This window comes from Rhipicephalus microplus, chromosome 3, assembly GCF_043290135.1.
Source record: "Rhipicephalus microplus isolate Deutch F79 chromosome 3, USDA_Rmic, whole genome shotgun sequence".
In the NCBI taxonomy this organism is placed as follows: Eukaryota; Metazoa; Arthropoda; class Arachnida; order Ixodida; family Ixodidae; genus Rhipicephalus; species Rhipicephalus microplus.
The window spans coordinates 50,691,002-50,718,708 of record NC_134702.1 but is presented as its reverse complement, the minus strand read 5'-3'; the positions used below and the strand labels follow the sequence as shown (position 1 = coordinate 50,718,708).

Sequence of the window (27,707 nt, the reverse complement as noted above, 5' to 3'; positions counted from 1 at the left end):
ATGAACGAACAGCGTGCGAGCGGTAGGTTCCGAAAATATTAATTTTTCACAACTCTGTTCTCCCGTTGTTTCATAAATTACTTTCATTGACCAGGTAGACTACTCATGACGGCCAATATTTGACTTTATTGGTTCCAACACCACTAAAAGCACTTTGAGACATGGCGGCAGCTTTTCCCTCTAAACAATCAGTAACCATCGGGAGAGTGTTATATCCTGCATTTAATTTATGGCACCAGCTCTTCACTTCTCTCAGTAAGAAGTAGGTAACCTGTTTGAATAACGTTTTATCTCCTAGTTATTTTTCCGGCATTTCTGCTACTATGCGGCTCATTGTGGCGATCTGTTCCCGTTGCTTATCATTCGCACAGGCTCAAGCAGCAGCGATGGAGGCAAAGCGAAATGGTCTCCACCGTCTGCCAGCCGTACCGACGGCATTCGACGCGTGGGATACCTGCTGCCGTTCTACCTGTCTCCGTTCCTGATCGAAGGCTCCAAGGTACGCGAGTTTACAGCCGTTACATGTTGTCCAGCAAATAGTCGCACAAAAATTAATTGTAGGTGATAACTTCTTTTTTCCTAGCGAGAAAAGATACAGGAAAGCAGGCAAGACGTATAGGTTACCCTAAACTGCATTTAATGTCTAAAATATTCGCCGTGGTGGAACGGTTTCTACAAGGTTTGTTGAGCGATAGCTCAACTTTGCTGGCTTTAAAGTACGAGATAATTGGTTTACCGAGATTTAACTCTATTGCCCTCCTTGATTTAGCCGAGCATGTGAGGAAGTCTACATGCACAATTCGAGTGCAGGCCGTGACAAGGGAGCCAACGGGCTCACCACAGGGCAACACAAAGACGCTGCTCGGCATGAACTTACGCGTGGTGAAGAATGGATGCATCCAGTGCCTCTGGTGGCGGTGGCACGAAAGGCTCGTCTGGAGCCGCTGTTCGCTGCCGTGAACGCGCCGCACTAACCTTTTTTTAAGCTCTTTCGATGGCGTGTACCTTGGCTTAGCGGCTTCGCTATTGGTCAGATTCGTGGAACCATGCGGTCTCCGCTTTGAAGAAGGAGGGGTAGATATATTCCTCTAAAACTGATGTTGTGAATGCGCTCCAACTAGACCTCCATCGCCCTGCGCTGATCCATAGTAAGGCCACACAAACCGACCACTACGCACACTGCTGTCGGAGCATAGATTTAACACAACGGTTAGCTGCTAGCAAACGTTTTCCGGTATGCTGCACGTTTTATTCACTGATCTTGATGGTGGCGTCGATGACAATAGTATGACTGTTGATGGCGGTGGATGTAATAACTAATGTGATCTGGCAGAGGAAAATGATTTTTATTTGCATTGTGTAATACGGGGCTATGAAAATACCCCGTGACCCGCCAGATTTATTGGGGGCCTCAGTAATCCTCGCACACTCATGCATGACGACAATGCTTAAAAATTAGGGACCGTCTCTCCGAAGGGAACCCTGATGGGTGGCGGTAGTGGTTAGAAGATGAGAAAGGCACCTAATATCTGCAACCCGGTCGGGAGTACGGCGCAGTGCCTGATGGGATGCGAAGTAGCAGCGTTGTGCACGCCGTTGAGCCGGTTGAAACAGAGGAGGGGGAGGGGTATACCCCCTCCCCCTCCTCTGGCATAGAGCCGTGGTACTATGGCATAGAGCCGTGGTACGTGAAGAATAGAGAAACCTTAGAGCAACAAAGTCTGCATACGGGCAAAATTATAGGAGGCACGTTGAAAATAAATGTACCGTGCTTGTAATCAACCGAGCCCTTCTAAATTACCTTTTAATAAGTAATTTTTAATTACTTTTAGATTTAGATGTTGAAAGCTTCGGAATCTGCACGTCGGCGAAAACGTGCAAGCCTGACGTATCTATAGTAATGCAGTTACTGTGCAGTGCGGCCACTTCCCCCTGCCAGAAGGGCGCTCTGCTGTAGTCGAGACACGTTTTTCACAATGTCTCACAGGCGGCACACAGATACACGCGCGCGCGCGCGCGAATGTTACATACGTTTTTTTTTTATCTAAAGCAAGAGTCGCATGGCCTCCAAGATATACGCCGTGCACTCGCCATCTTGGAGGCCATAAATAGTCTCACAATGCCTTACAGATGGCGGAACATTATCTAGAGTTTGCTGATTGCTTGATCAACGCCTCTGGAAAGGCATCATATGTTTTCCGCTAGATGAACATAGTTTTTTTTTTTTGAGAGCTGTTTGAAAGTTCCTGTGTGTGTTTTTAGCGGCGATGGCTGCACTATCCCGGCCTTTTTCGACGTAGTTTGATGGCCTTCCAAATGCTTTCACAAATTGCCGAATGGGCTCGTTTTTCTTGTGACATCTGTCGAACAAAATTCGTTGAGAGTCCTTCCACTACATGTCATTTATATGTAGTGCTTTTTTTTTCGAAGCAGCTGCAAGTAACATCTTGGCTTTGTGGTTGGACACCTGATTGCCACGCGAACAACCTGGGTGCGATCCTCAATGGGAAATGAACTTTTATGTATTTTATTTGCTTCTTTCTCGATTTTTCGCTCACAGACGATTGTTCGGTCCCAACCAATGGTGCCAACGCCAACGGCGGAATTCCTGCGACACGAGCTTAAATCGCGTTAAAATGTGCAGTGATTCCGGATTCATTCTGATTCTGCAGAGAGGCAACTCTGCAACACTGGTAGTAGTAGTCGCCGTAGCAGTAGTAGTAGCAGTAGCAGACGTAACATTTGTAGTGATAGTAGTAGTAGTAGTAGTAGTAGTAGTAGTAGTAGTAGTAGTAGTAGTAGTAGTAGTCGTTGTCGTAGGAGTAGTTGTAGTAGTAGTAGTGTAGTAGGCACCATGCAGGTCGTGTAACCATAGGAGGGAGTGAATAGATACAATGAAACCATGGTGTTGATGCTAACTAATGATGATGATGATTATAATGATGATGGTGAAGGTGATTATGCGCGTGATCTTGCTATCGCTAACCAATTGCATAGCATCGCGTGCTTCAGCTTCGCTATGTTATGGTTTTTCACGGCGTGGAACAGGCTCATTCTTCTTACTGCAGTAGACACGTGCTTGTTCGCTACTGCAGCATGTTTCCGTCTTTTGGTGGTAATCTCGGGCACCTATGGCTGCGTATCTCTCGTTCCCGTTCATGCAGGTTAGCCGGTGCATTTACAGCGTCCTGCTGCAGCTGTTGATGTGGTCCTTCCACGTGGTGCCCAAGGCGGTCACCGGACTGCTGCCGCTGGTGGACGGGCCGCTGCTCGGCATCATGACTGCCGGCAGCATCGCGTCCGAGTACCTCTCGGTTCGTACCCACGCGTTGAGTAACGTGAACCACTCGCATGAACGTCTATTTAACGGTATACGATTGACGGAGCGCAAGGGGATGCACCGAACCTGCGCCATGCCTTTGAGGGGCTGTCGTGTGCTGTCGTAGCTCGGCGTAACGCTGGCAAAAATACGAATAGCATGTCTACCTGTAGCGTATAGGGTGCGCTCTGGCGCCAACAAGTCTTCTTCCTCTTGTTCTTCGACTGCTTAGATGATAAGGGCAGAGAACTTTAGGGCACCTGAGCGTAGTATTATGTCGTATCATCTCATATGTTGTGATCGCTTGGGGGAACGCACGTGCAGGAAGCAAGCGAGAAATACAGGGAAAGAAATGGACTAAATAGGAAGGAAACAGTAAGAGCGAGAAATAGCTAAAGAGAGAGGAAGAAGTAAGAGAGAAAGGAGTGCTGAAAACGGAGAAAGAGAAAAAAGAAAGAGGAGGAGAGAAATAGGAAACCGATGAGAAATAAAAAAAGTCTGCCCAGCTCTTCGCTTCTTTCAAGCTATAGGCATGCACTCCTAGAGCAACGCTGCCTTAATTTTTGCTAGACAAGCTGAATAAGTTTATCAACTTTTAAAACACCGTTTGCGATCGTATTCGCATCTCATTTTTTTTTTTACTTAGTTTCCGCTCACAGTGTTTTCTGAAAGCCACGGATGCGCAAACACGTTATTTTCATAGAATGTCGTGTCACACCGCCTATAGCGGAATTCAGGAGCGTCATCTCGAGGATGATCAGTAGGCAGACGCTTTCTTGTTCGGTTGTGCTAGCCTCAGTGTTGATGCGTTAGCACGAAACGAACACAAACTACTATCTGACAACGGTATACCACTTTGTATGGTTCGTGCATCTGTGTATACACCGGACCGTCCATGATGTGATAAATCTGATTCGTTATTGCGAGACGCGAAGTTTTCGTAGTACACATATCATCCTCGCAAGATTTTCTGCAGCCACGCTGAATTGTAAAATGCTATCGTCTGACCTTTGCAGTTCAAATTCACCTTGTTTTACGTGCGTATAGCATTCGTTTGTGCTTTTGTAGTGCATGAATCTCATAACATTCATTGTACGCAGAAAGTAGCGCAGGCTCTCGATTTGCTCTTTCGAACATTGGCCAACGCTTGACTGCTTACGGTGGTGAGTGACGCTGCGCCGCTTTAATTTTACGGTGGTGAGTGACGCCTTGTTTATGTTGTGCGTGATGAGTGACGCATTGTTGGCGTCATCAAAGGCGTTCGGCAGAGGGAATTCCTCAAACTACTTTCAGCAGTGGTGCTCAAGGAAACCGTCTTGACGCCGAGGGTTTTCCACTGGACGTAGAACGCGGTGAGTGACAGCGACAATGACCGATCAGCTGCTAGCTCACGAGCGGAGAGTTGCACTTCACGTCCCCTCGTGCGTTAGTTTTTTTCACGCTCGTAATTCACTTTAATTGTATGTATTGCATCATATTCTTCAGAGAACTCAAAATAAAAGCATAGTTTTTTTCGTTTGCATTGCATGTAGCCCTATTTCAGTGGATATTAGGGAGCGCCGCATGCCGCCAACATGCTCGAGCTCAACCAGCGAAGCGAAATGGTTAGGGCAGTGAAACGTGCTGTGCCTCTCTGCTAACTTCTCCTGCACTTCACCAGTACCGCAGGAACAACGTGGTTGTTCGACGAAGTTTCACAATTTTGAAGTTGCGAAAAGCGGACGCGTGTACTGGTTTTGAAATCATTCTTGCGATCGCGCTGATGGAACCTGCAACATCCGAGTGCAGCGAATTGCACATTGTTAGAGTCTGATCACGGCTGTGACACAAGCGCTACTTATCGGGAAGTTGAATGCTTGTTTCCCGTTGGAGAAGCATCTCCATGGTGCTTACAGCGCAAATAATGACGACGGCGTGTTATGTTTGCAGACCATCCCGTGCTAGTGGCCCACTATTGCCGCAAATACGTCAAACAGGCTCGGCACAAATTATCTCGGAGTGCCGGTGACCACTAAAAGAGCGAGGGATTGTGGGGTGCACCGTCTGCTACCGGCTCCCGGTTCGAGGAGAGTAGACGACGGCAAACCACTCTGCCACAAGCCTCAGATTATTCGCAATTCGCGCGCATGGTCACCGTTCATCTTCGTCCTGCTTAGCCATGGTCGGTTGTTCAGCCGTCCGCTGCTTGAATTCGAGCGTGAAAGGCAAATGGCGTGTATTGGCATGTATCAATTCTCGTGGAACGAAGAAAGAAAAATGAGGTGGGCTGCGGCTGTGAAGAGAGCCACAGCGACAGATATAGTTTTTGGATACCGAACGTTGAAGCCAGAGTGCGCGAAGGCCATTTTATCACAGGTACGTGTGTATTTCGCACTAATGAACAAGGTAACGCATGAATTTGCTGCGAATTATATCGAGAAATAAATTGTCACACAGGCGCGCAAGGATATTAAGGGGGCGCGCGGGCAAAATCTACCTGCAATGCGAGATATCGGTGCCCGTTTGTAACACTCATCGTAGGAACTTGTCACGTGCTGCCGTGCATACGGGGCGACGAGAACGAAGTGGACGAAGTCGCGAGGAGGAGAGTGCGTGTGCCATCGAAAACCGACGGATAGATGGATAGATTGATATGGCTGTACTCTTTGGATCGGGTGGTGGCTAACGCTACCTAGCCGTAATACTCAGCGAACCAAGAACTGGAATAACAGTTACTTCAGGCGTGCCGCAAGGATCTGTTTTGGGACCTTTGTTATTTTTTATTTATATCAAATATAGTGCAGGGTCTTCAATGCAATGTGAGTTTATATACAGATGACTGCGTCATTTATAGGAACGCAATAAACGAACACGATGTCATTAGCCTACAAACCGATTTAAACACAATTCAAACTTGGTGTTCCACATGGCGTATGTCTCTGAATAGTACTAAATGTCAATTTATATATTTTACCCGCAAACGTTTGCCTGTGAGATCGGATTATCATTTGGACGACATATCACTAGAACTGGTACCGTATTGCAAATACCGTGGCGTTTATTTTTCAGAAAACTTGTCATGAACTAGGCATACCGAACATGTTACGTAAAAATCTTCCCGAATGCTTAACCTCATCAGACCAAATTTTCACAAAGCCCCCAGGAGCGGTAAAGAATACCTTTAAAATACGAACGTTCGCCCATTACTCGAGTACTCTTGCGCAGCATGGGAACCAGAGACTTTCTGTCTTGTAAATAAACTAGAGCGTATCCAGAATCGCGCAGCCAGGTTTGTTGCTCGTAATTGCAACTATAAAAGCGGCATTTCATTAATTAAAAACAATTTTGGCTGGTAAACCCTAGGGCGACGCCGCTTAGCAACGAAATTGCAACATTTTTTCCCGTATTTGCTCTGATCTCACAGGTATTAACAAAAACTTGTACATTTTTTCCCTCTATTCATCTGTACGCGTTGTGATCATTACTGTAAAGTACTTGAAACACGATGCCGCATAAATGTGTTTCATTGTTCATTTTTTCCTCACACCTCCACGCTTCGGAACAGACTTCCTAAAGGTATAGCAGATTGTAAAACACTCTCCCAGTTCCAGTTGTTTTTACATTCAAATTTTCCGTGAGCTATAGGCTAGCTGTCCCCTGGCTTTTACTTGGGCTGTCTTTTATTTTTTTTATTTTCTTCTTTTGATGACATTGTGCTTGAATAATATGTCGTCACTTTTTATTTTTGCATACACCGCTTTGTTATTAGTTTTTTTTGTGTGTGCAAACATATATTCTTTTGCGCCATTATTTTTTCTCGTGTTACCTCCCTGCAATAATGCCCTCGTGGTGTTGCAGGTACTTGTATAAATAAATAAATAAATAAATAAATAAATAAATAAATAAATAAATAAATAAATAAATAAATTTAGCTTATTTTTCTCTAAATAGTGAAGTTGGGGACTGGTACTTTGCAGTGAAAGATCAAGTTTTCCCTCGTGCTTTGATTTTAGCCACCAATCAGATAACATCCTTTTAGTTATTTCTATTCGCTTAAAATCTGTTTTGCCCTCGCTTTTCCTAAACCCTAAACCCCAGTGCTTTGAAAAACTCTGCGCCATCATCCTGAACTAGAGGGTGAAGCCCTTTACAGAACATTATCAAGTGTTCCGCAGTTCCCTCCTCCTCTCCACACGCACTGCATACTGTGTCTACCCCTTCGTATTTGGCCCGATAAGCTTTGGTTCGCAATACTACCGTCCTGGCCTCAAACAGTAGAGAACTACCCCGAGTATTATCATAAATTCTTTCCTTGGCAATTTCCTGCTTACAAGTTCGATAGATCTCTAGTGCGAACTCCTTAATCATGCCTATTCTCCACATGTCGGTCTCACCTTCCTTCACCTTCTTCTTAACCGATAATTCTTTTTGGTTTGGCCCCCTGCTGTTTTCCAAGTATTTACCAGTCAATTTTCTGGTTCGCTTCCGCCATTTTGTACCGACATTCTTCAATTACAAGTAGTTGAAAACCTTCCTAGCCCAACGCTCCTCCCCCGTTTCACTCAATCGCTTCTCAAATTTTATCTTGCTGCTAGCTTCCCTGCCCTCGAACGACGTCCATCCCATATGATCTTGTACTCCCTGATTTGGTGTACTCCTGTGAGCTCCTAAAGCAAGCCTACATATTCATCATTGCTTAATTTTCAATCTTACTTGAAACTCTGATCTCATGGACGAGACTGCGTTGCCAAAAGTCAGACCAGAAACTATGAAACCTTTCCGAATTCCTCTCACAACATTATACCTATTCTAACTCCACAGTGCCGTATCTTTCATCACCACTGCATTCCTGTTTTCTTTAGTCGTTACGTATATTTAGTGTTCCCTTAGGTACTCGGTCCCATTGCTTATCCATACGCCCAGATATTTGTATTTATTCGCTATCTCTAGCGTGACCTCCTTTATAGTAAGCTCACTACCTCCATTATCGTTAAAAATCATGACTGCTGATTTTTCCTTACCTAATCTGAAATCTAACCTATCTCCCTCATTACCGCAGATGTCCATCAATCTCTGCAAATATACTTTGTTGTCGGCCATTAGCACTTTATCATCTGCGTACATCAATGCTGGTAGTGCCTGTTCAATTAGTTTTCCTTGTTTTATGAAAGAGAGGTTTGAAGCCAAGTCCACTTCTTTCTAATTTGGCCCTAATCCTTCTACGTACATAATGAATACGCTTTGGGTGGCTGCGCGCCATCTAGTGAACATTGTTAGAATCACCGGAGAGGCTACAGGAGAGGCGACCCGAGAACACTGGCAACACTGGTGCACATGCCGGCAGCCGCCGGACAGGGCGCGAGCTCCTGAAAGATAAAGTGGATGAAAAAACAACATGCCGGTGGCAGGGTGCGGACCTGCAACCTCCGGCTTATGGGCCCGATACTCTTACAAACTGAGCTGCGGCTGTGGTCGTCCCGCCGTATAGCTCAATCGGTAAAAGCGTCGGGTGCGTAATCCGAAGGTTGCATATTTGGCCCCCGCCACCGGCACGTTGTCTTTCCACCTACTTTACCTTTTTAGGAGCGAAGCTTGGGCTGACTCCGATTGAGCGTACCTTCGTAATCGTATGTAAGCCACCTCTCGTTACTTCTGGAACCGGCCCTAGAGGGTGGTGCTTGTACATATAGAAAAATGCTTATACGCTGAAATGTTCAAGTGGTACGATACTAGAGGATGTTACTTGTAGTATGATAAATAAAAATCACAGCATATCAATAGAGTGAATGATTAGTGAAGTGAAGCGTCCATCAGTTCGTCCGCACTTCCGTCCATCCGTTTGTTCTTGCTTCCGTCAATCCATCCGTCCCTCCGTTCGTCCGCGCGTTCATTCGTTCATCCGAGCGTCCATCTATTCGTGCATCCATCCTCTCATGCGTCCGTCCGTCCTCTCGTCCGTAGGTCCCTGCGTTCGTCCGTCCCTGCGTCCGTCCCTGCGTTCGTCCATGCGTGCGTCCATCCGTCCGTCTGTGCGTCGAACAGACTGACAGACGGATGATGGGTGAACGCAGCCAGCGGATGATTAACAGCTTGCCAATAAAAAGTATCATACGCGCAAGGCAGCGGCTGCTCGCGCTCGAAGACGGAACCCCGATGTGTGAGCGCGCGAGAAAATAGAAATGATGTCACACGAAGACGTTGGCGATCGCGTGTTAGTCGGCGGTGCCGTACACTCGGGGGCGCGGTGTAGTAAAATAAAAGCCGTCTTGGCGCGCGCGCGCGCGGTCAGAAGGTCACCGGATGGACAAGGCTGGAGAGCAGTGTGCGCGCAAGGCGGCGGTGGCTCGCGCTCGAAGACGGAACCCTGATGTGCGAGCGCGCGAGGCAGAAGCGTGCCGTGAAGCTGTGTAGCGGCGCCGACAAGATTGCGGCGTACGAGAACGGGAGGGTGAAGTGGCACGGCAGCGGCGTGTGGACCAAGCTTCGCCCCACTCTCCATCATTCGCCCCTTGGATATGCTGTCATTTTTTTATTTGAAAAACACTTATACAAACAAGAAAGATTAAAGATTCCCTTGACTATACCATACACCTAAAACAGCAGTTTTGACGTCCGCTCTACCCTCATTTTTTTATTATCGGCTGATAATATTATACTTGGAATTGTAGCACATATAAACAACATCGGCAAACATCAACATGTCAACGGGAACGCTAACTAAAGTGTATTTAGGCGGCATTAAAAATAAGTGCAGAAGGCAACGCGGTGACCGCGGCCGCTGAAAGAGAAGCAGGGGTAATAATATGAAGCGTGAATGAAGCGTTACGAAATGATGCTAAACATGTGTGTATGTTGAACAGTCCCAGATATTTTACATAACCCGTAGAGTAGCCTATGGATACACTAAAGGGATCTCTGGCGCTAGTGTCTATGGGAGCTGCAACGCATGATGCTTCAGCAAGCCTTGGGAATGAAGGGTATTACATGGAATTGTCTTACTTTCATATACTTTGGGCTCCCGTTCTCTTAGCGTGGCTTTGAGCTGCTTTGTCACGAAAAAAAAAAATCAGTAGACGTTAAGCAATTACACTTCACTACCGTAACATTTTAGGCTTACCATTTCAAATCGGGTCAAAAGTTCAAGAGGGTCAAAAGTTCGTTCTTTTCTTCAGAAAAAAACTGAAACACAGCAATAACCGATGCCACAAGTGCAATTCAAGGCCCACAAGTACGAAGACTATGCAGATTCGTGTGCTATACCCCATGGAGGAAGGAAAAATATAGGAGAGGCTATAACGTCATATTCGTGAAGCAGCCGTATTGCAAACACCTGCACTACCGCCTAGCGGAGAAGCAGATAAACACTTCGCGATTTCCGGCGACCTGCCGTCGCAGCGGCTTTGGAAGCGGTGTTCTCTGCCGGCAGCGAGTATATCCACGAGTGCTGCTTCTTTTGCGTGTTTTTTAGGGGCGAAGCTCCTTAGGGCGTGGGCTGTGCGTCCCTTGTATGTAGCCACCTCTAGTTTAGTTCTTGCAGTGTTCACTAGATGGCGGTACCGTCCCCTGTATGTAGCTACCTCTAGTTTAGCTCTTGCAGTGTTCACTAGATGGCGGTACCGTCTCCTGTATGTAGCCACCTCTCGTTTAGTTCTTGTAGTGTTTACTAGATGGTGGTACTTGTAGCTGATGATGAAAAGATGCAAGCTGTTATAAACTAGAAAGCGGTACTTGTAGTTGATGAAAGACGCGAGATCTTATAAAATAGGAATGATGTCACATATGGCGCGTGTCATTAATTGAAGGCAATCGTTCGATTTAGTGCGGCGACGTACGCTAGGGGGAGCGATGTAATAAAATCGAGTGGGCAAAATGTACAGAGGATTCATGGTTTACCAGGTTTACCTCCGGAGCTTCGCCCACTCATCATCATTCACTTCGTGGATATGGCGGCACTTTTTTTTAGAAAAGGTGTGCGATGGCCAGATGTAGTGCATACTCGGTGCGAATCGCGTGCACCGCCGGATGTACCTGGTGGCACTTTTCACGTATGTTCGCTTCACTGTTGATGGCATTTGCTTGCGGAGCTCTCAGCTGTACGCTCCGTTGGTTCTTACTCATTGTGTCAACTGAGAACACACGCGAACTTTCATGTTTACTGTTGTAGGCATCGTGTCGCGTTTTCAGAAGTTGTGTCGTTCATACAGAAGGAAAATAAACTTTTCTTGTTACCGGGCTAAGTGTGTGTGCATTGTACGGTGTGCGCTCGCTGCGTGTTAGTTGTGTGCGCACTGGAAACACACACTTTCCGTGCATGATCGCGTATACAATAGAGCTGTGCCTTCTTACAATAGAGCTGTGCCTTCTTTTGTATATATAAATGCGTCAAGTACTAGGCTGGAATTGCACGGAATAGCTACGAAGCAAGCTCTCGAAATCGTGCATTGCCACACTGACGCTATAAAGGAGCAAAAAACTGTTAATCGGCCCGTAGATCAGGAAAATGTGGCTAAGAGAATGAGAGAGAGAGAGAAAGGACTTGCGGCAAGCAGAACGCGTAAGTCATGGCTTGGTAAGTTGGAATACGATGATGCAGGGGCTGAATGATTTTATTTCCGACACGTACTGGTGCTTTCTGTGCAGTTGCACAAAAACACTCCATGAAGTAATTCAGCACGTCGCGCTCGAGCCTGGCACGCACGAACAGTCACAACATTTTACCGCATGCAAACCATAGAATACGCGTTAAGTTAACGCCGTAACTATATAAGCGAAGCAGCGCTGAGAGCACGCCGCGGAGCCTCTGCTGTTTTGTTTGCCCCATACCGGTTTGTTTGCCCCATAACTTTAACGTCACTTCCGTCACACTTTTCGCAATGCATTGGGATAGGATAGGGCCGCCTCTCCTTAGTTTTTCCTTCCTCCATGTGCTACCCATCATTCGCATGGTCGCGGGGGGGGGGGGGGGGGGACTCGAGTAAATGCGTTACAGCATGGTGAAACTATAGAACCAACATGTTGACTGTAGTTTACTATTGGCCTCGAGGACATACCGTGGCTCCACCTACGTGACGACGTCACTCATAGGATGCTGGGTTGTGTTGTCTGCTAGAACACCGCATTTCTGGCTCTTTTGCTGTGGACGTCGTGCGTGCTTCCTTTTGTTTTGAAGCTCTGTGCATAAAGAAGCGCTAAGACCTGATGATACGGGCAAGCAAACCACAAATCGGTGCCCTCGGTTGCACTCTCGTGTCTAAGTTGGATCGTAAAATCGCGACTAAGAACAGGTGCAGCCATGGGGGACAATGCAAGTGGTGTTGCGAAAGCAAAGCTGCCGTATTCCAATACTACTATCTGTGACGTCAAAACGATCGCAGCGCTGGCATCTCTAGTGTAGGCCCTCACGGCCAATACTTGGGGGGGGGGGGGGGGTCGCGTGAATGCTCTGTGATCGTGTATGGTTTCGGAATGCTTAATTGTCAAGTGTAATCCAAATGAGAACGCCTTGACTGAATTCCTAACGCGCGTTGCAGTGCCTACGTATACGGTGTGGCCAGTGAACGTGGTTGTGCAGCGCGAGCAGTCGTGTTATTTTTCCTGTTTTTGTTGTCGTTTTTTCCTAGCAAAGGGCGCCTGCGTTGGTCTCGTGAGGCGAGAGAGAGGGAGGGGAGCGACAGTTTTGAGGGTGATGATGATTAAAACTTTATTTTGGTCGAGAGAAGACGCAGGAGAAAAACATTGGCAGCATATCCACGGAGTGAATGATGGAGAGTGGGGCTAAGCACTCGTCCGTCCATTCGTTCTTGCTTCCGTCCATCCATGCGTCCGTCTGTGTGACCGTTCAAGCGTCCATCCGCCCGTCCGTGCGTGCGTCTGTTCGTGCGTCCGTCCCTGCGTTCGACCATGCATCCGCCCCTGCGTCCGTTCATGCGTCCATCCATGAATCTGTCTGTGTGTCCGTTCGTCCATCTATTCAACACTCCAAGTACCAACATCTCGCATCTTTTCATCATATATTTCCCATATAGAGGCACCGCCATCCAGCGGACATTCCAAGGACTAACCGAGAGGTGGCACACGCCCACTTTCTTACGGCTTGCGCTTCGAGTCTACTTCCCACTTTTAACCACCTCGAGTTCATGGTATATACTAGTTCACTGTATTCATGGCACTGCGGCCCAACGCTCGCTAAACCTTTCTAAAACCAAGGAGGTTACGCCAAGCGAGTATAACATAGCAACCTTTTCCTGTCAGATAGGACTCAATGTACATGCCAATGGCTGCTAATGGGGATCGCAGCGTGCGCGTTAACTAAAAGCCGATTGCTCCTGTCTCTCATTCTCCATTAGCAGCCATTGGCATGTGCATTGGGCACCATTTTTATTGTTCAACAACGCACAGAAGAAATCTCTCACCTGCACCTCCTTCGAGGTCAAAATATTATACTTGTTACATATATAATAAAGAACTGGGACAGTCAGAAATGTTATTTAAAACTAGGTAGCAGCGTAGGCCTAGCCAGCGAAAGCAGCGATAACGTTCGGTGCGAGAGTCTCGTGCATAGCACTGATGATGTGATTTCCGAGCTATGTATGACCCACTACATTCATCATTACATATTTCCCCCTCGCTGAAGACGGAGCCAAGTAGGTGTTCTAAGGTGTCGTGAGGGCAAGTGGTTCGTGATATGGTTTGAGGCGATCCACATGTACGATTTCGCGGCCTCGGCTACGCAGGTCCACAGTGGCCGTGAGGGGTTCGATGAGGTAGTTAACAGCGGAAGTTTGTTTTATGACGCGATAAGGCCCATGGTACCTGCTGACGAACTTAGTAGATGTACCAGGAGCAGCAGTGGGAGGCACCCACAGCCAAATAAGAGAGTTGGGCGAAAAGTGGTAGTGGGACCGTCCATCGTCGTGACGAAATTTTTGTAGCCCTTGTTCGTGGGTTGTAAGGGCGCGAGCTAATTGTCGACATTCTTCCGCATACCGAGCGGCTTCGGAAACTGGTGTTTTTTCGGATGAGTCGGGCCGGTAAGGGAGATTGGTGTCGATTGGAGATGATGGCTCTCGACCATAGAGTAAAAAGAAGGGAGTGAAGCCTGTCGTCGCTTGAGGTGCCGTGTTGCAAGCGTACGTTACGTAAGGAAGGATAAGATCCCAGTTGGTGTGGTCGGAGGCGACATACATAGAAAGCATGTCGCCAAGAGTGCGGTTGAAACGTTCGGTCAAGCCGTTTGTTTGTGGCCGATATGCGGTAGTACAGCGGTGAATCATGTGGCATTCAGCAAGAAGTTCTTGAATAACATCCGCGAGAAATACGCTGCCCCGGTCGCTCAAAAGTTCACGTGGAGCACCTTGACGCAGAACAAAACGTTGCAGGAGGAAAGACGCGACGTCACGTGCCGTCGCGGCTGGTAGAGCGGCCGTTTTTGCATATCTCGTGAGATGGTTGATCGCTATAATTATCCAGCGATTCCCACCTGATGTGTATGGCAGAGGACCATAAAGGTCTATCCCAACCCGGTCGAATGGTCGCACTGGGCACGGTAACGGCTGCATTGGTGCGGTAGGACGGCTAGGATCGTGCTTGTGGCGTTGGCACTCTGTGCAAGATCGAATGTACTTTTGAAGGAATGTGTACATGCCGCGCCAATAAAACCGAAAACGTAGCCTGGCGTAGGTTTTAAACAAACCGGCGTGTGCACACTGCGTATCAGCATGGAAAGCAGCACATATGCTGGCACGGAGATACCTGGGTATGACGAGTAGCCATTTGCGGCCGTCAGGGTGGTAGTTGCGGCGATAAAGTATTCCATCACGGATGGCGAAGTGAGAGGCTTGCCGTCGGTGTAGTGCTCGAGATGGCGGGTGGACGAGTGTTTCCGATGGGTAATCCATCAGAGGCGCAATCCACGAATCTTTCCGCTGCTCCGCAGCCATGTCGATGGGTCCTGATAGTGGAAGTAAGTTGTCTTAAATGGAGACACTCGCAATATCAGCAGAAACAGGCGAACGCGAAAGAGCATCGGCATCGGCATGCTTTTGGCCTGAGCAATAAATGACACTGATGTCGTACTCTTGGAGCCGTAAAGCCCACCGTGCGAAGCGTCCGGAGGGATCCTTGAGGGAGGATAACCAGCAGAGCGCGTGGTGATCGCTAACAACATCGAAAGGACGGCCGCACAGATAAGGCCAAAATTTGGTAATGGCCCAGATGTTCGCTAGGCATTCTTTCTCAGTTACCGAATAATTTGCTTCTGTTTTTGTAAGATTGCGGCTCGCGTACGCAACAACATATTCTTGATAACCAGGCTTTCGTTGGGCGAGTACAGCGCCAAGACCGACACCGCTAGCATCCGTGTGGATTTCTGTGGGAGCACTTGAATCGAAATGTCGCAGTGTGGGTGGTGTTGTTAGCAGTTAACGGAGCTTCGCAAAAGCACTGTCGCAGGCTGGAGACCACGCAGATAGATTGCGGTCTCCCTTAAGTAGGTCACTCAGAGGTGCTATGATCGAGGCGAAATACCGGACGAAGCGGCGGAAGTATATGCAAAGCCCAATAAAACTACGCAGCTCCTTGAGAGACGCGGGCCTCGGGAACTCGCTAACAGCACGTAGCTTAGCGGGGTCAGGGAGAACGCCATCCTTTGATACGACGTGTCCGAGAATGGTCAGCTTGCGTGCACCAAAGTGACACTTTTTCAAGTTTAGTTGGAGGCCAGCTGCAGAAAGGCAGCGTAGAACCTGTTCCAAGCGACGAAGGTGCGTGGGAAAATCGGGCGAGAATACCACCACATCATCTAAGTAGCACAAACACGTGTTCCGTTTGAGGCCTCGTAAGATAGTGTCCATCATGCGCTCAAATGCTGCCGGCGCATTGCATAGGCCAAATGGCATCACGTTACATTCGTACAAGCCGTCTGGTGTAACAAAGGCAGTTTTTGGTCTATCATCCGGATTCATGGGCACTTGCCAATACCCAGAGCGTAGATCAAGGGAGGAAAAGAACTCTGCGCCTTGTAAAGAGTCGAGGGCGTCATCGATCCGAAGCAAAGAATACACATTCTTTTGTGTTATTTTGTTTAGGCGACGATAATCTACGCAAAAGCGTATTGTGCCATCCTTCTTTTTAACTAAAACAACCGGTGACGCCCAGGACTGTTTAATAGTTGAGCGACGCCGCGCTTTAGCATGTCACCTACTTGTTCATCGATGACACGGCGTTCAGTCGGTGAAACACGGTACGGCCGCTGCCGTAGTGGTAGATGATTACCTGTGTCGATCTGGTGGCACACAGTAGATGTTCGGCCTAAGGTAGCGCTGTGACTGTCAAAAGATGGCCGAAATTTGTCAAGGAGGCTCAAAAGCTCACACCTCTGTCGTGGGTTTAGGTCTTCGTCGATTACACGGTTGAGATTGTCGGCAGTGGAAGGGTCATTCACGGAACTGCAGGAGAGGGCGCTGACTTCCGATGATTTATCAGGAACGTCAAGTGTAGCGATGGTTTCGAATGATTCGATTGAGCCAATACATTCGCCCCGAAGCAGCGTAATTGTGAATGGGAAAGGATTCCCCACAGGCACGTCGGTCGCACCACCTTGAAGAGTAATGGGAGCGGTTGGGAGCGGTGACAGGTGGCGATGAACGAAAGCAGCGGAAGGCGTGAAGAATGCGGTAGCGTCGACGATGGTGGAACACGACACAGGTGCGAAGACAGTAGAGCGCGGAGGGATGCGAGTGTCGCCACTAATGACCAACTTCGCGTAGGAAGGGCGATCATCCGCAGGTAGAGCGTCACCAAGAGGACAAAAGACAACTTCGGCACGGGCACAATCAATGACGGCTTGGTGGTGGGGGAGAAAATCCCAGACTAAAATGATGTCGTGAGAACAGTGCGGGAGTACTACGAACTGCACTGTGTAAGGCACTCCTTGAATTACAAGTCTGGCGGTACACTCCGCCAAAGGCTGCACAGGCTGTGCAGTGGCAGAATGAAGAAACGAACCCGAGTAAGGCGTTGCCACTTTTCGAATTGCACGGCAACCTTTTTCGGAAATGACAGAAATGGCGGCACCAGTATCAATAAGGGCAAGTACAGGTAGACCTTCAAGAACAGCATTAATCACATTCGGCGGCGAACGAAGAGGGCTTTTGCTTTGCGACGAGGACGCAGTTCTTGCCTCGGGAACTGCATCATTTAGTTTTCCGCTTCTATTGTCGGGGGGTGTCGGCGCATCGGGGAGGGTGAGCGACGACGTGGAGAAGGAGATTAGCGATCAGAAGGTGGTCGTTGGCTTGGTCGAGGAGGGTGCGATTCGGGGTCTGGAGTGTAGGGAAACGTGTGGTCGTACTCATATGAACGCGGGTTTTCACGAGAATGGAGCGGGCGGCGGCGGCAAAGACGTGCGACATGTCCGGGTAGACCACACGAAAAGCAGATCGGTCAGTTGTCGGCAGTGCGCCATGGATTAGGGACTCGGTGGACTGGAGGTCGTGGCATATGGGTGGTATAAACAGGAGCAGGCAGTGGAGGTGGCGCTCGGAACGTGTGTGGTCGTGGTCGTGCTGCTGCTTCGGCATACGTCAATGGCGCATTCACTGGTGGCACCAGCTGTGGAGGAAGGGCCTCAGACACTTGGTCTTGTATTATAGTCCGCAGTGTAGGGCTAAGCAGTGCACTGCGCTCCGGTAGGCCGGAGATGAGCGACAGTTGGCGGGCAACTTCTTCGCGTACAAAATCTTTTATCTGCGAGAGGAGGACGGGATCTTGCGAGAGAGTCAAGCCGGACATCGATTCCTGATGGGGGACAGCCCGGCGGGTGACGAGACGTTGCCGGCGGAGCTCATCATAGTTTCGGCAGAGCTCGGCAACTTGAGCGACAGTAGCCGGGCTTTTTGAAATGAGCATCTGGAATGCGTCCTCGTCGATACCCTTGAAAATATGCTTGATGCGGTCCACCTCTGTCATGTTCGCATCGACTCGTTTGCACAAGTCAATGACGTCTTCTATGTAACTGGTGAAATTCTCACCAGACAGTTGAGATCTTGACTGAAGGCGCTGCTCCGCACGAAGTGTGCGAACAGCAGGACGACCGAAGACTTTGCTGAACTTCGTCTCGAAGGCTGTTCAGGTTGGAACGTCGATTTCATGGTTCCGAAGCCACAAGTGAGCAATGCCACTGAGGTAAATGCCAACGGTGGCCGGTCTCGTGGCTTCGTCCCATTTGTTCAGGACACTCACGAGTTCGTAGGAAGCTAGCCAGTCATCGACGTCGTGATCGTCCGTGCCGCTGAATATGGGAGGGTCCCGCTGACGGACTGCACTGGAGCACACGGTGGATTGGGGAGCCATAGGCGGAAGGCTTGTGGCAGATGCAGTGGTCATAGCGGCAGGTCGAGTCCGGCTTCGCAACTCCGGGATTGCGAGGAGACCAAGCAAACTCCACCAAATATAATAAAGAACTGGGAGAGTCAGAACTGTTATTTGAAACTAGGTAGGAGCGTAGGCCTAGCCAGCGAAAGCAGCGATAACGTTCGGCGCAAGAGTCTCGTGCTTAGCACTGACGTTGTGTTTTCCGAGCTATGTATGACCCACTACATTCATCATTACACATACTACAACGGCTACGAGGAACGAACGGGTGCCGCTATAAGGAAGTTCACCCCTAAAACCCTGTGCCACCCGAGTAATCTCACGTTGGTACCATCAGGCTGAGCTTGGCGGCTCGTTAACGGGCACCCTGGACAGTCAGCGTTTGATCGTAGCTGCGCAAGAGCGCTGCCCACCTCTCTTCGCTCAAGGCGAAGCTGATGGCTCCACATTCCCACGACACATGGTTGAATGCTGGTTATAGTCCACAGCAACGCCTCCTAGAATTTTTCTAGGAGGCATTGTCCACAGGCAGGACAGTCCGCACTGTGTTTTCCTGCGCCGGCACGTGACGGAGTGCATGCGCGTCTCTGCACGAGACGCGAACATGCGGCACGGAACTTGAGACGCGATTGTGCACAGCAAAGTAGAGAGCCTGGATGAGCGCCATAGTGGTAATGTAGGCTCCCTACAGTAAAGGTGTGTAAGGCGCCATCGCCGAGGCGCGGCATCGCGCGACTAAGAAATGCTCCACGCTTAAAAAAATAGTTTATGAGGTAGACCACTTTGTACTCTTATGGGAACGCGCTAAGATGTGCATCAGGGGAGACGGCGTTTCGGCGCGCAAGGTGATGTGTAACTTCGCTGCAGTATCGGCCAGCTCCCCAGACACGCGACGACGAAGTGAACGGCCTTCAACTGAGCAGCGCAGGCGCCACTGCGTTTTAGGCGCATCCCAATCAAGTAAATCATACGCAGCGAGTGACACCCGTATTGCACGGGACAAATTTTACCGACAGCACGCGTCCTGGAGGACGTGAACATCAAGATGCTATGGTTTCTCAAAAACCAACTTCTGACACTTTGAAGAAAAGGAATCGGTAATGCGTGTTCAACAAAGCGGATTCCGCCTTACAATGCATCACTGGTTTAAAGTTGAAAGCTTCAACTTCATAGCAAATTTTGGTTCAAATTCTGGCAAATTCTGGTATCAGTTTTGTAGCCGCATGCAGGAATTCAAAGAGAAAAATGAACTTTTATTTTCGGGTGAGCCGAGCCTTTGCCTGAGTAGAGCAAAATCACACAAGGGTAGAGTGGATTGCAGCTGCACTCTTCACTTGTACAGCTTGCTAGAGGGCGCGTGCAATAAGATAATGTATGCAAATTTCACGTACATAGTACACTCTGATTTAAGCCCAAACCACATAAGCGCGAAAATGCACGCGACAGCGACGAGCGACGCGACGTAGATCGTCTTCGCGCGATCAGTCGCTAGCGCAGGCAAACCTCATTCACGCGACGGCTTCGGCGAGCGAATTCCACTGTTGCTGGCATGAGGCCGTCAACTCGCACCAAGAAAACCGCGTAGCGAGCAGTTTCCAATTTAAAAATAAGATATATTGTTGTGTAATGGAACGGAAAGTGTTTATTATTGCCTTGCAGCACTTCTTTATATGCACATGCGTAATAAACATTGCGTTATTTTTTGTTGCGCATACGTGACTCGGGCAGGGTCACGTGCACCTATGTAGTCTTTGTCTTTTCCGGTTTTTCGCTATTGGCTGCTTGAGCCCAGCACTTCCGGGCGATGAGCGACGGTTTCCAAATCTGGAGAACCGAGCGATCGCGCGAAAACGAGCACGCGACACGTCGCGCGAACGCCCTGTTTCGTCGCTCATAGCGTCGCTCGTCGCTGTCGCGTGCATTTTCGCGCTTATGTGGTTTGGCCCTTAAAGGCTCATTCACAGCTGCTGCTCGCGCTAGTCTGGCGACCAAAAAGCGACTCATGGTGACCGATGCTCACAATTCTGCATGCTACTCATATCCATGGTCACACATAATTCGCGTCTGCTCGCATCACCGCCCGCAGTGTCAATCAGTTCAGTTTTAGTTTATTACAATTCAACTTGTGATTAGTACAGAAAAATACGCAGGGGGGGGGGGGGGAGTCCTACAGTCAGTGACCGCAAAAGGGACCTTCGGTTAGAAATACAAGTAAATGTGTACAGCAAGATGAGCAGGAAGTGGGTAAAAAGATTAGGATGCAAATCCGAAGAAAAAACGTCAAAACAATAAAGAGAAACGCATGACATCTGTAACAACAAAAATCATGAAGTAAGCAACATTACACGACGAAGAAAGGCCAAAATAAAGAAAAATCTATCACGAAATTTTACAAAGAACAAAAAGTTTTTGTTCATGCCTGAATGAGTTTAAAAAGACTAACGTAAACGTGTGACCGGTACTGTGCTAACAAACCTTTGTAAGGCGTCGCGCGGCATAGACAACAAACTCGGCTATTTTAGCATTACTTCCGGGATGCTTAGATGACTATACTCGGTGACGACTTTCTGTGGCAGTACAGTCAAAGCTACGTGGGCGGAGCCTTTGCACATGCGTTACTAAACCAAGTAGTCCATTTTCATAATAGTTCGGTTTCGCAAGAGCATCCAACATGCAATTTTTTGTGCGACCATCGTGCAATAAATCTTACATTTATTTGAGAGGAAATAAATGAAATGTTTCTTGAAATGAAAGAACACGAAGCTTCTTTGAAGTGCTGATATTTATTCCAAAAAAAAGGTGTGACTGAGCAGGTAATGAACGAACAACGCAAAGCCAAGGAACCATTTCCTAAATTTCAGCGCATACTTGGTCGGCATGGTTGCTTTCCTCCTTTAGCGACGCAAGAACTTTCTCGAGATGTTCATGTTATTTATTTAGGGAACGCGAAGGCAAGAATGGGAAGCATAAATCTTGGCACCTATCGGTCATGAGCGGACGTCTGGTGTTCTTAAATTTAGGTGGGTGAAAATCCATCTTTACTCGGCCAAGAACGCTGTTTTCGCACAGTTAACAGAGAATATGCATGAACGCTTCTGTTACCCAGGCAAAGCGCAAGGAATGACTTCCTTTATAGATGCCGACGGGAGTGGTGTTACGGTACGCGATGTTCAGCGTTATCGTTTCTTCCAAGCAGCCGGTGTCTCTGAAGACTGGCTGGTCGTCGGTGTACTTTAAAGGCGGCTACAGCGATTAGCGTCTCACATTCGCTGATGGTATCACTCGCCCACAACTTTTCGGTGATTGCATGTGCTTGAAACGAAATATTTCACGACGCACCATGCAGTGCCTTCGTTTCTCCCTGCTCGATGAATACCGATCACCTAATGAACACGCACTCCTGCTCACTCACAATTTTCTCTGTGAACTTGCTGCAACCGAGCGACGCCATAGTTGTTTACCGGGGCAGGGTGAAATGGGACCAGAAAACTAGAAACAGCAAAGAACGAAAAACCTGCGCGGGTGAAGCTTGCTAATATTAGTGCGATCAATTTGAAACATAATATTTATATACTTCATTTTTATATTTGCCATTATAATTGCTACGCAGTGTACAAAAACTCCCAAGAATTTCCCCGAGGGTGAACATGGTTAAGTGCGAATACACGGGGTGATGCTATGTAGGGTATTTATTAATTCGCACTATTATATTTATTAATCACAGTATGGTGCCTTTATGGTGTAATGGTTCCTGGGAATCGCAATTTGCTCACACGGGGGAGTTTACGTTAACTCACTGGCGAATGCCAACGGATTTTAACTTGACTCCCCCTCACGACCCGCTCTCGACGGGAGACTGAGAGAGAAGGCTGGCGCGCGAGAGAGAGGGGTGCGCGCGCAGCTGCAGCGAGCGAGGAGAGCGGAGGAGCGAGTGAAGAGGGAGGGGGGTATAAGGCGCGTTACTGACACCGATATCAGCGTCGCGCTGCGGCCCGCCAAGTCCTCTTTCTTTTAAAGATAGAAAGAAGACTGCGGACGCCGCCGACGGCGGTGGATGGTTTGGGGTCGCTTATAAAGTGTATTCACCCTTAAAAGTTAGTGTTCGTGGACTACATGCAGAAGCGTGGTAAAAAAGTGCGTGCTTGGGCTTCGTAGCCTTGGCTGTGCAGCCACAGAAACTTGTCGCCGAGTATTGATGCCTCACAGGCCATGTGCCTTACACTGCTCTCTGTTACCTATGGCAGGAACCCGTGCTTAGCCTGGCACTGACGCTGACGCTCCTTTCGGCCGTGGAGCAAGGAACGGACCTCGTTCCCCGACTGAGCTTGACACTGTGCGCCCGCTACGGACTACGGCGCCGCGCGCCCTTCGTGTTTGTGTGCTGCGTGGCGTTTCTGGGCGCCACGATAGCTTCGGGCGCGGCCCTAGCACTACCGCTCATGTGGATCACCGACCGCGTTCTGGAGTTTCTGCATGTCGAGCAGCTGGACCGGCCGTTTCTCCTACAAGTGAGGCCCATTTGCACCTTTTCGACGATTACGCACATAGTCGGCAAGTTCCATCCCAGCGAAAAAGTATTACAAGTACTTTTTCGCTGCGCACAGCATAATTTAGGTGTTCGTCGTTCAAGTGCTACGTTTAGCGGAGCACTGATGTCAGAATTTCTGCTGAAATTTACCAAGCATGCAGCCCCAGTTTTTCTACCTAAAGCTATAGTGCCATGAAGATGTGCCTGTATGGGAAAGTGTCCTACATGTAATGTATGTAACATGTACACATAAGTGTTGAACACTCTTTCGAATCCCTCTCCATGGGACGGCTTTATGCTATGTGATAGTAGTGTACTAAGTACTCGAAATCGTTAACACCATTTTCACAACGCAAGTAGCGATTTCACTTGGACGGAGCATTAATTCTCTCTTGGTGGGAGAGTGACGGCTGTGGGTGGCAGTTACATTTATGCTTGGGCTGTCACCAACTGTGAGTCACCAAGGTGTCACCAAGGATGTCACCAACGGCGAGTTTTGCCGCGTTTCAAGTACATATATACTTGCGAAGATTACAGGCAGGCGTACAATGAGTTTCCAATAACTGCAACTGCTGTGTGGAAATGGTACTGCAACTTCAGCTTTCCATCGTGCTCGTCCCAGTGAGCGGCGTTGTGCTTGATACGAAAAAAAGAAGGTATAGGAAACTTCGTTATTGCATTGAAGTTGAATGTTATGAGAGCAAATAGCCAGCAGTAGAAGTAATTGCGGACAGATTCAGATTTTTTTTCGTTTCGCCGAACGGGCAGACGTTGTCAGTTCAATAAGGCCCTCCGGCATTTTTTTATTTTTTGGTGTCTTTTCCGAGTCTCCAGTGACGCCGGTGCGTGATAGTGTTTCGAAGCACTCACCACAGCTGCGTGATAGCGCTTCCAGTCACGACTTTCATTTACGAACCATCTTCCTGTTTCTTTATAAGTTCTAAATTTGGCGTAAGTTCCCACTCAGTATAAGTGGAATAGGACTGTTTTGGCCATGCCACTTCAGCGTCGTTTTTTTTGTCTGAAAATTCAACTCTAGATACAACCTCCTGCAACATCAGGAGATACAGGCCTTCAACATGATGTGTTCTTATTTTGTTCTCTCTCTTCCTTTATGCCCAGACGCCCAGCTCCGACCGACGCCCGTCCAAGCGATCTTCGGACAGCTTGATCTCGCGTAATGTTCGCGACGCCGAGACTGTCCTCACGCAGTTCGCCACGGTATGAATGGTAGTTACATACACGCGAACTGCAAATTAGGCGCCCCTGCCACACGCACGGTGCACCCAGATGATGGAAGCACTTTTACAGCAAAGTTTTTTCGCACTGCTGCGGCAGAAACCATGGACGCTCAATTTCAGATGTCACAGAACAGCCAGCACTAAAGATCAGGTCAGGTCAACCACGCAGGCGAATGGAGGCCGGATGCCGGTGTCTCTATAGAGCAGGAGATCTGTGATACGCGGCCTCGCGCATGACTATCGTTGCCACAAATTTATATTTATTTCTAGCAATAAGCAAGGTCGTAAGAGACACAGGCCTGACGGGTATAAAGCATTGTTTTCGTGAGGCACCCAATGTGGTCACCATGTGTTTAAACATAACCGTGAAAGCAAAACTGCACTTTACAATCGGCGTTTTGATGTACGATCACTTGCAGGTCGGTAACGACATTTTCTTGCGGTCCTAGCATCACATGCCTTTCAGAAGTGAGCCATGTAAGATATATCGGAAAGTTCTTTCCTTTTTTCAATGATTGCAACGTTTTCTTACCATATGTACTCTGAGACAACACTCCAGGATTCACAGAAGTCTCTGTGACTCCTGGAGGGTTGTTTCTGGGTATGTATGAGGTCGCAGTTTTACGTATTAGTTGCACGACATGAAATATTTAAATAGACGATTCTGGCGATTACGGTGCGCATGTCTATACTGCCTGTATAGCCGTGGGTTTTCGGCTTCGTCAATGTTCTGCGTGGTTCAGGTGCATAGGAGAATTGGAGCAAGGTCGACACCAGCAATTCATCTGAATGTCAACACATAAAAATGGAGATGCTGTTGAGCTTGAGTTCCTTCGACTTTCAAGACATCGAAATGAACGTTTGTGGTGTTTCAAATCGTACCAGCCTCATGATGTAATCAGAGGTGACGACGGAAACGTTGGGGTTTAGGGGCGTTCTATAGAACGACCGCTACCTTAGCAGCTAATATAGAAATACTAGTTTGGACTTTGATGTCTTGAGCCAATCGGGCAAACAAATAAATCTTGTGGGCCATCAAATAGATATGATGGATTTTGGTGTTTTGATCCGACAAGGGAAATCGTAGTTCTCATTTATAGCTTACACTATGGCGAATTTGACAGCGTAAGGGAACTTATACAATTTAGAGTAGCATAAGTTTTCAGCGATAAAGATGAAGAAGATGAAGACGGAGAAGATGGTTCTTGCTTGGTTCTTCAGAAGTAACTTTACATCTCATAGACCTGTTATTTCTTTAGTTATTGTTATTTCTTTAGTTATTGTGTGTTTGGTGTATTCCAATGGTGTCTTGTGTGCGTCGTGCTTAGGTCATGACGAAGATGGAGCAGCGAATGCCACGACCACGCCGACACAAAAGCAGTTTCCCCGCACCAGCTCCGCTCACAGCCACCGTGACACGCCAGGGTGGGCCCACCTCGTCTCGAGCCGAAAACAGCGATAACAAGCCTTCGAGTTCCAGCAGCCTAGCTGGCACTGCAACTGGTGGATATGTACGCATGGTCCACAATCTTGACGATAAGAGATAATGGACATCAAGTTAGAAATTAAACTTTAAATTAGTTTTCTCACATCACATAGCCTAGGTTTCAACAAGCGGGCTCATCAAAGTCGGCATTGTCTTTACACATCCCTGCTGTTAAGAGGTTGAATAACGGAGGCAACGCTAGCTATGTGTTAGCCAGATGGTACCAAACACTAGCCGTTGGTTTCTCCAAGGTTTTCTTTCCATTATCCAGGAATTATCTTGACTGCTCTAAGATTCCATTTCTAGAAAAAAAAACATACCCTTACTTATTTCACTGGAATGTAACTGTGCAACTCTACGAGCCTCATTGTATGATGGCATTCGATTGTCCCATAAAATGAAACAGCTCCTCCAATGCTTGCTACGAAATTTAAGTGTTCTGTGCAAAATTGCGAACGCATTAATTTGTCGCTTGATTTTATGCCTTTATCTTCTTTCGATATTTGCAACGAACGCAATACATCTATGTACCATTGGTTGGTGAACTCAGCCACGAGTCTACTATCTCACATCGAGTCGTGAGTGAGTGAGCTTTGGTGAGTAGTGTCCGGCTGAAGAAAACATTTTCGGGAGCCTGAGGCCGGCTCAGGAACATTTTGGCGAGTCTGAATACGACTGAGCTCTAAGCGCAAATATATTTCGCAAGTGAATCTGAGTGAGTTCCACGATTTTCGCCGACCTATGCTCTGAACTGAGATCGCAGTCTTTCCTTCTTGATGCGCCTGCAGGTTCTGAAGCAAGTGAAGGTGCCCGGAGGGTTCGTTCTCAGCGAATATTCGCCCGAAGGTTTAACTTCGTGGGCAGCGACGCTGATGGGTAACACGGGCAAGCCACCAGCGCAGGACGCTAGCATTTCCACGACACGAAAACCAGATGACGCTGTGGCCTCCGCACGCCCTACTTATGGAGAGCCGGTCAGCGGGTCGACAAGGGAAACTCAGTGAGTTTCACTGAGAGGTTGATTATATTATTTAGATAGCAATGATATGGACACTCTGTGATGGATTTCGCCGCTGGCGTCGACGTCGAAATATATATATATATATATATATATATATATATATATATATATATATATATATATATATATATATATATATATATATATATATATATATATATATATATATATATATATGTATGTATATGATGTCACGTAGTTTATTTACTACAGCTTTACTGGAAGAAGGCCGAGGAACGTCAATAGGCCGAAAATACAAAACAAGCGCAAGCTCGAATCGCGCGTGTGCACCAACGCTTTGGCTTGCCATTTCTTGCTGCTTCGTCGTCGTTCGCATAGTTCCCTACATTGGCTCTCGGTGAATAGCGTAGCCAACCTGGCGACTTGAGGCGTAGTCACTATAACGGGTTCGTAGTACGGCTTCAGGCGACTCACATGCACGATTTCTCGGCCACGATGGCGTAAGTCATCAGACTGTGTCAAAGGCTCAATCTCATAATTGACTGGTGACGTACGGGCGAGAATGCGGTAGGACCCGTGGTATCGTGCCAGTAATTTCGACGAATGGCCTGGAGTACTCGGTGGAATCGAGAGCCAAACGAGAGCACCAGTCGGGAAAGTAGAGAGATGTCGGACGGTGTCATGCCGTAGCTTCTGGTGGCCTTGGTCCTCGGTTGTCAGTGAACGGGCAAATCGTCTGCAATCTTCTGCGTACCTGGCAACATCAGAAATTGCAGTGTACTCAGTGGAGTCGGGCGTGT

General features: G+C 48.0%; 1 protein-coding gene across 1 annotated transcript; it reads left to right on the top strand.

The window, feature by feature from the left end:
- Positions 1–26,961, top strand: LOC142802795 (uncharacterized). The gene is made up of 7 exons (XM_075887840.1): positions 1–22; positions 372–499; positions 3,165–3,314; positions 22,915–23,178; positions 24,321–24,419; positions 25,768–25,950; positions 26,714–26,961. Exons 1-7 carry the CDS (start codon positions 1–3, stop codon positions 26,927–26,929), a joined length of 1,062 nt encoding a protein of 353 aa, XP_075743955.1. The 3' UTR covers positions 26,930–26,961.
- Positions 26,962–27,707: the final 746 nt, after the last annotated feature.

Bases quoted from the DNA above. Each gene is read 5' to 3' on its own strand.
- LOC142802795 (XM_075887840.1), top strand. From the start codon at position 1: ATGAACGAACAGCGTGCGAGCG. The intron at 3,315-22,914 runs GTTCGTACCCAC...TACCTATGGCAG, and splicing joins TCGCGTCCGAGTACCTCTCG to GAACCCGTGCTTAGCCTGGC. The intron at 24,420-25,767 runs GTATGAATGGTA...CGTCGTGCTTAG, and splicing joins TCCTCACGCAGTTCGCCACG to GTCATGACGAAGATGGAGCA.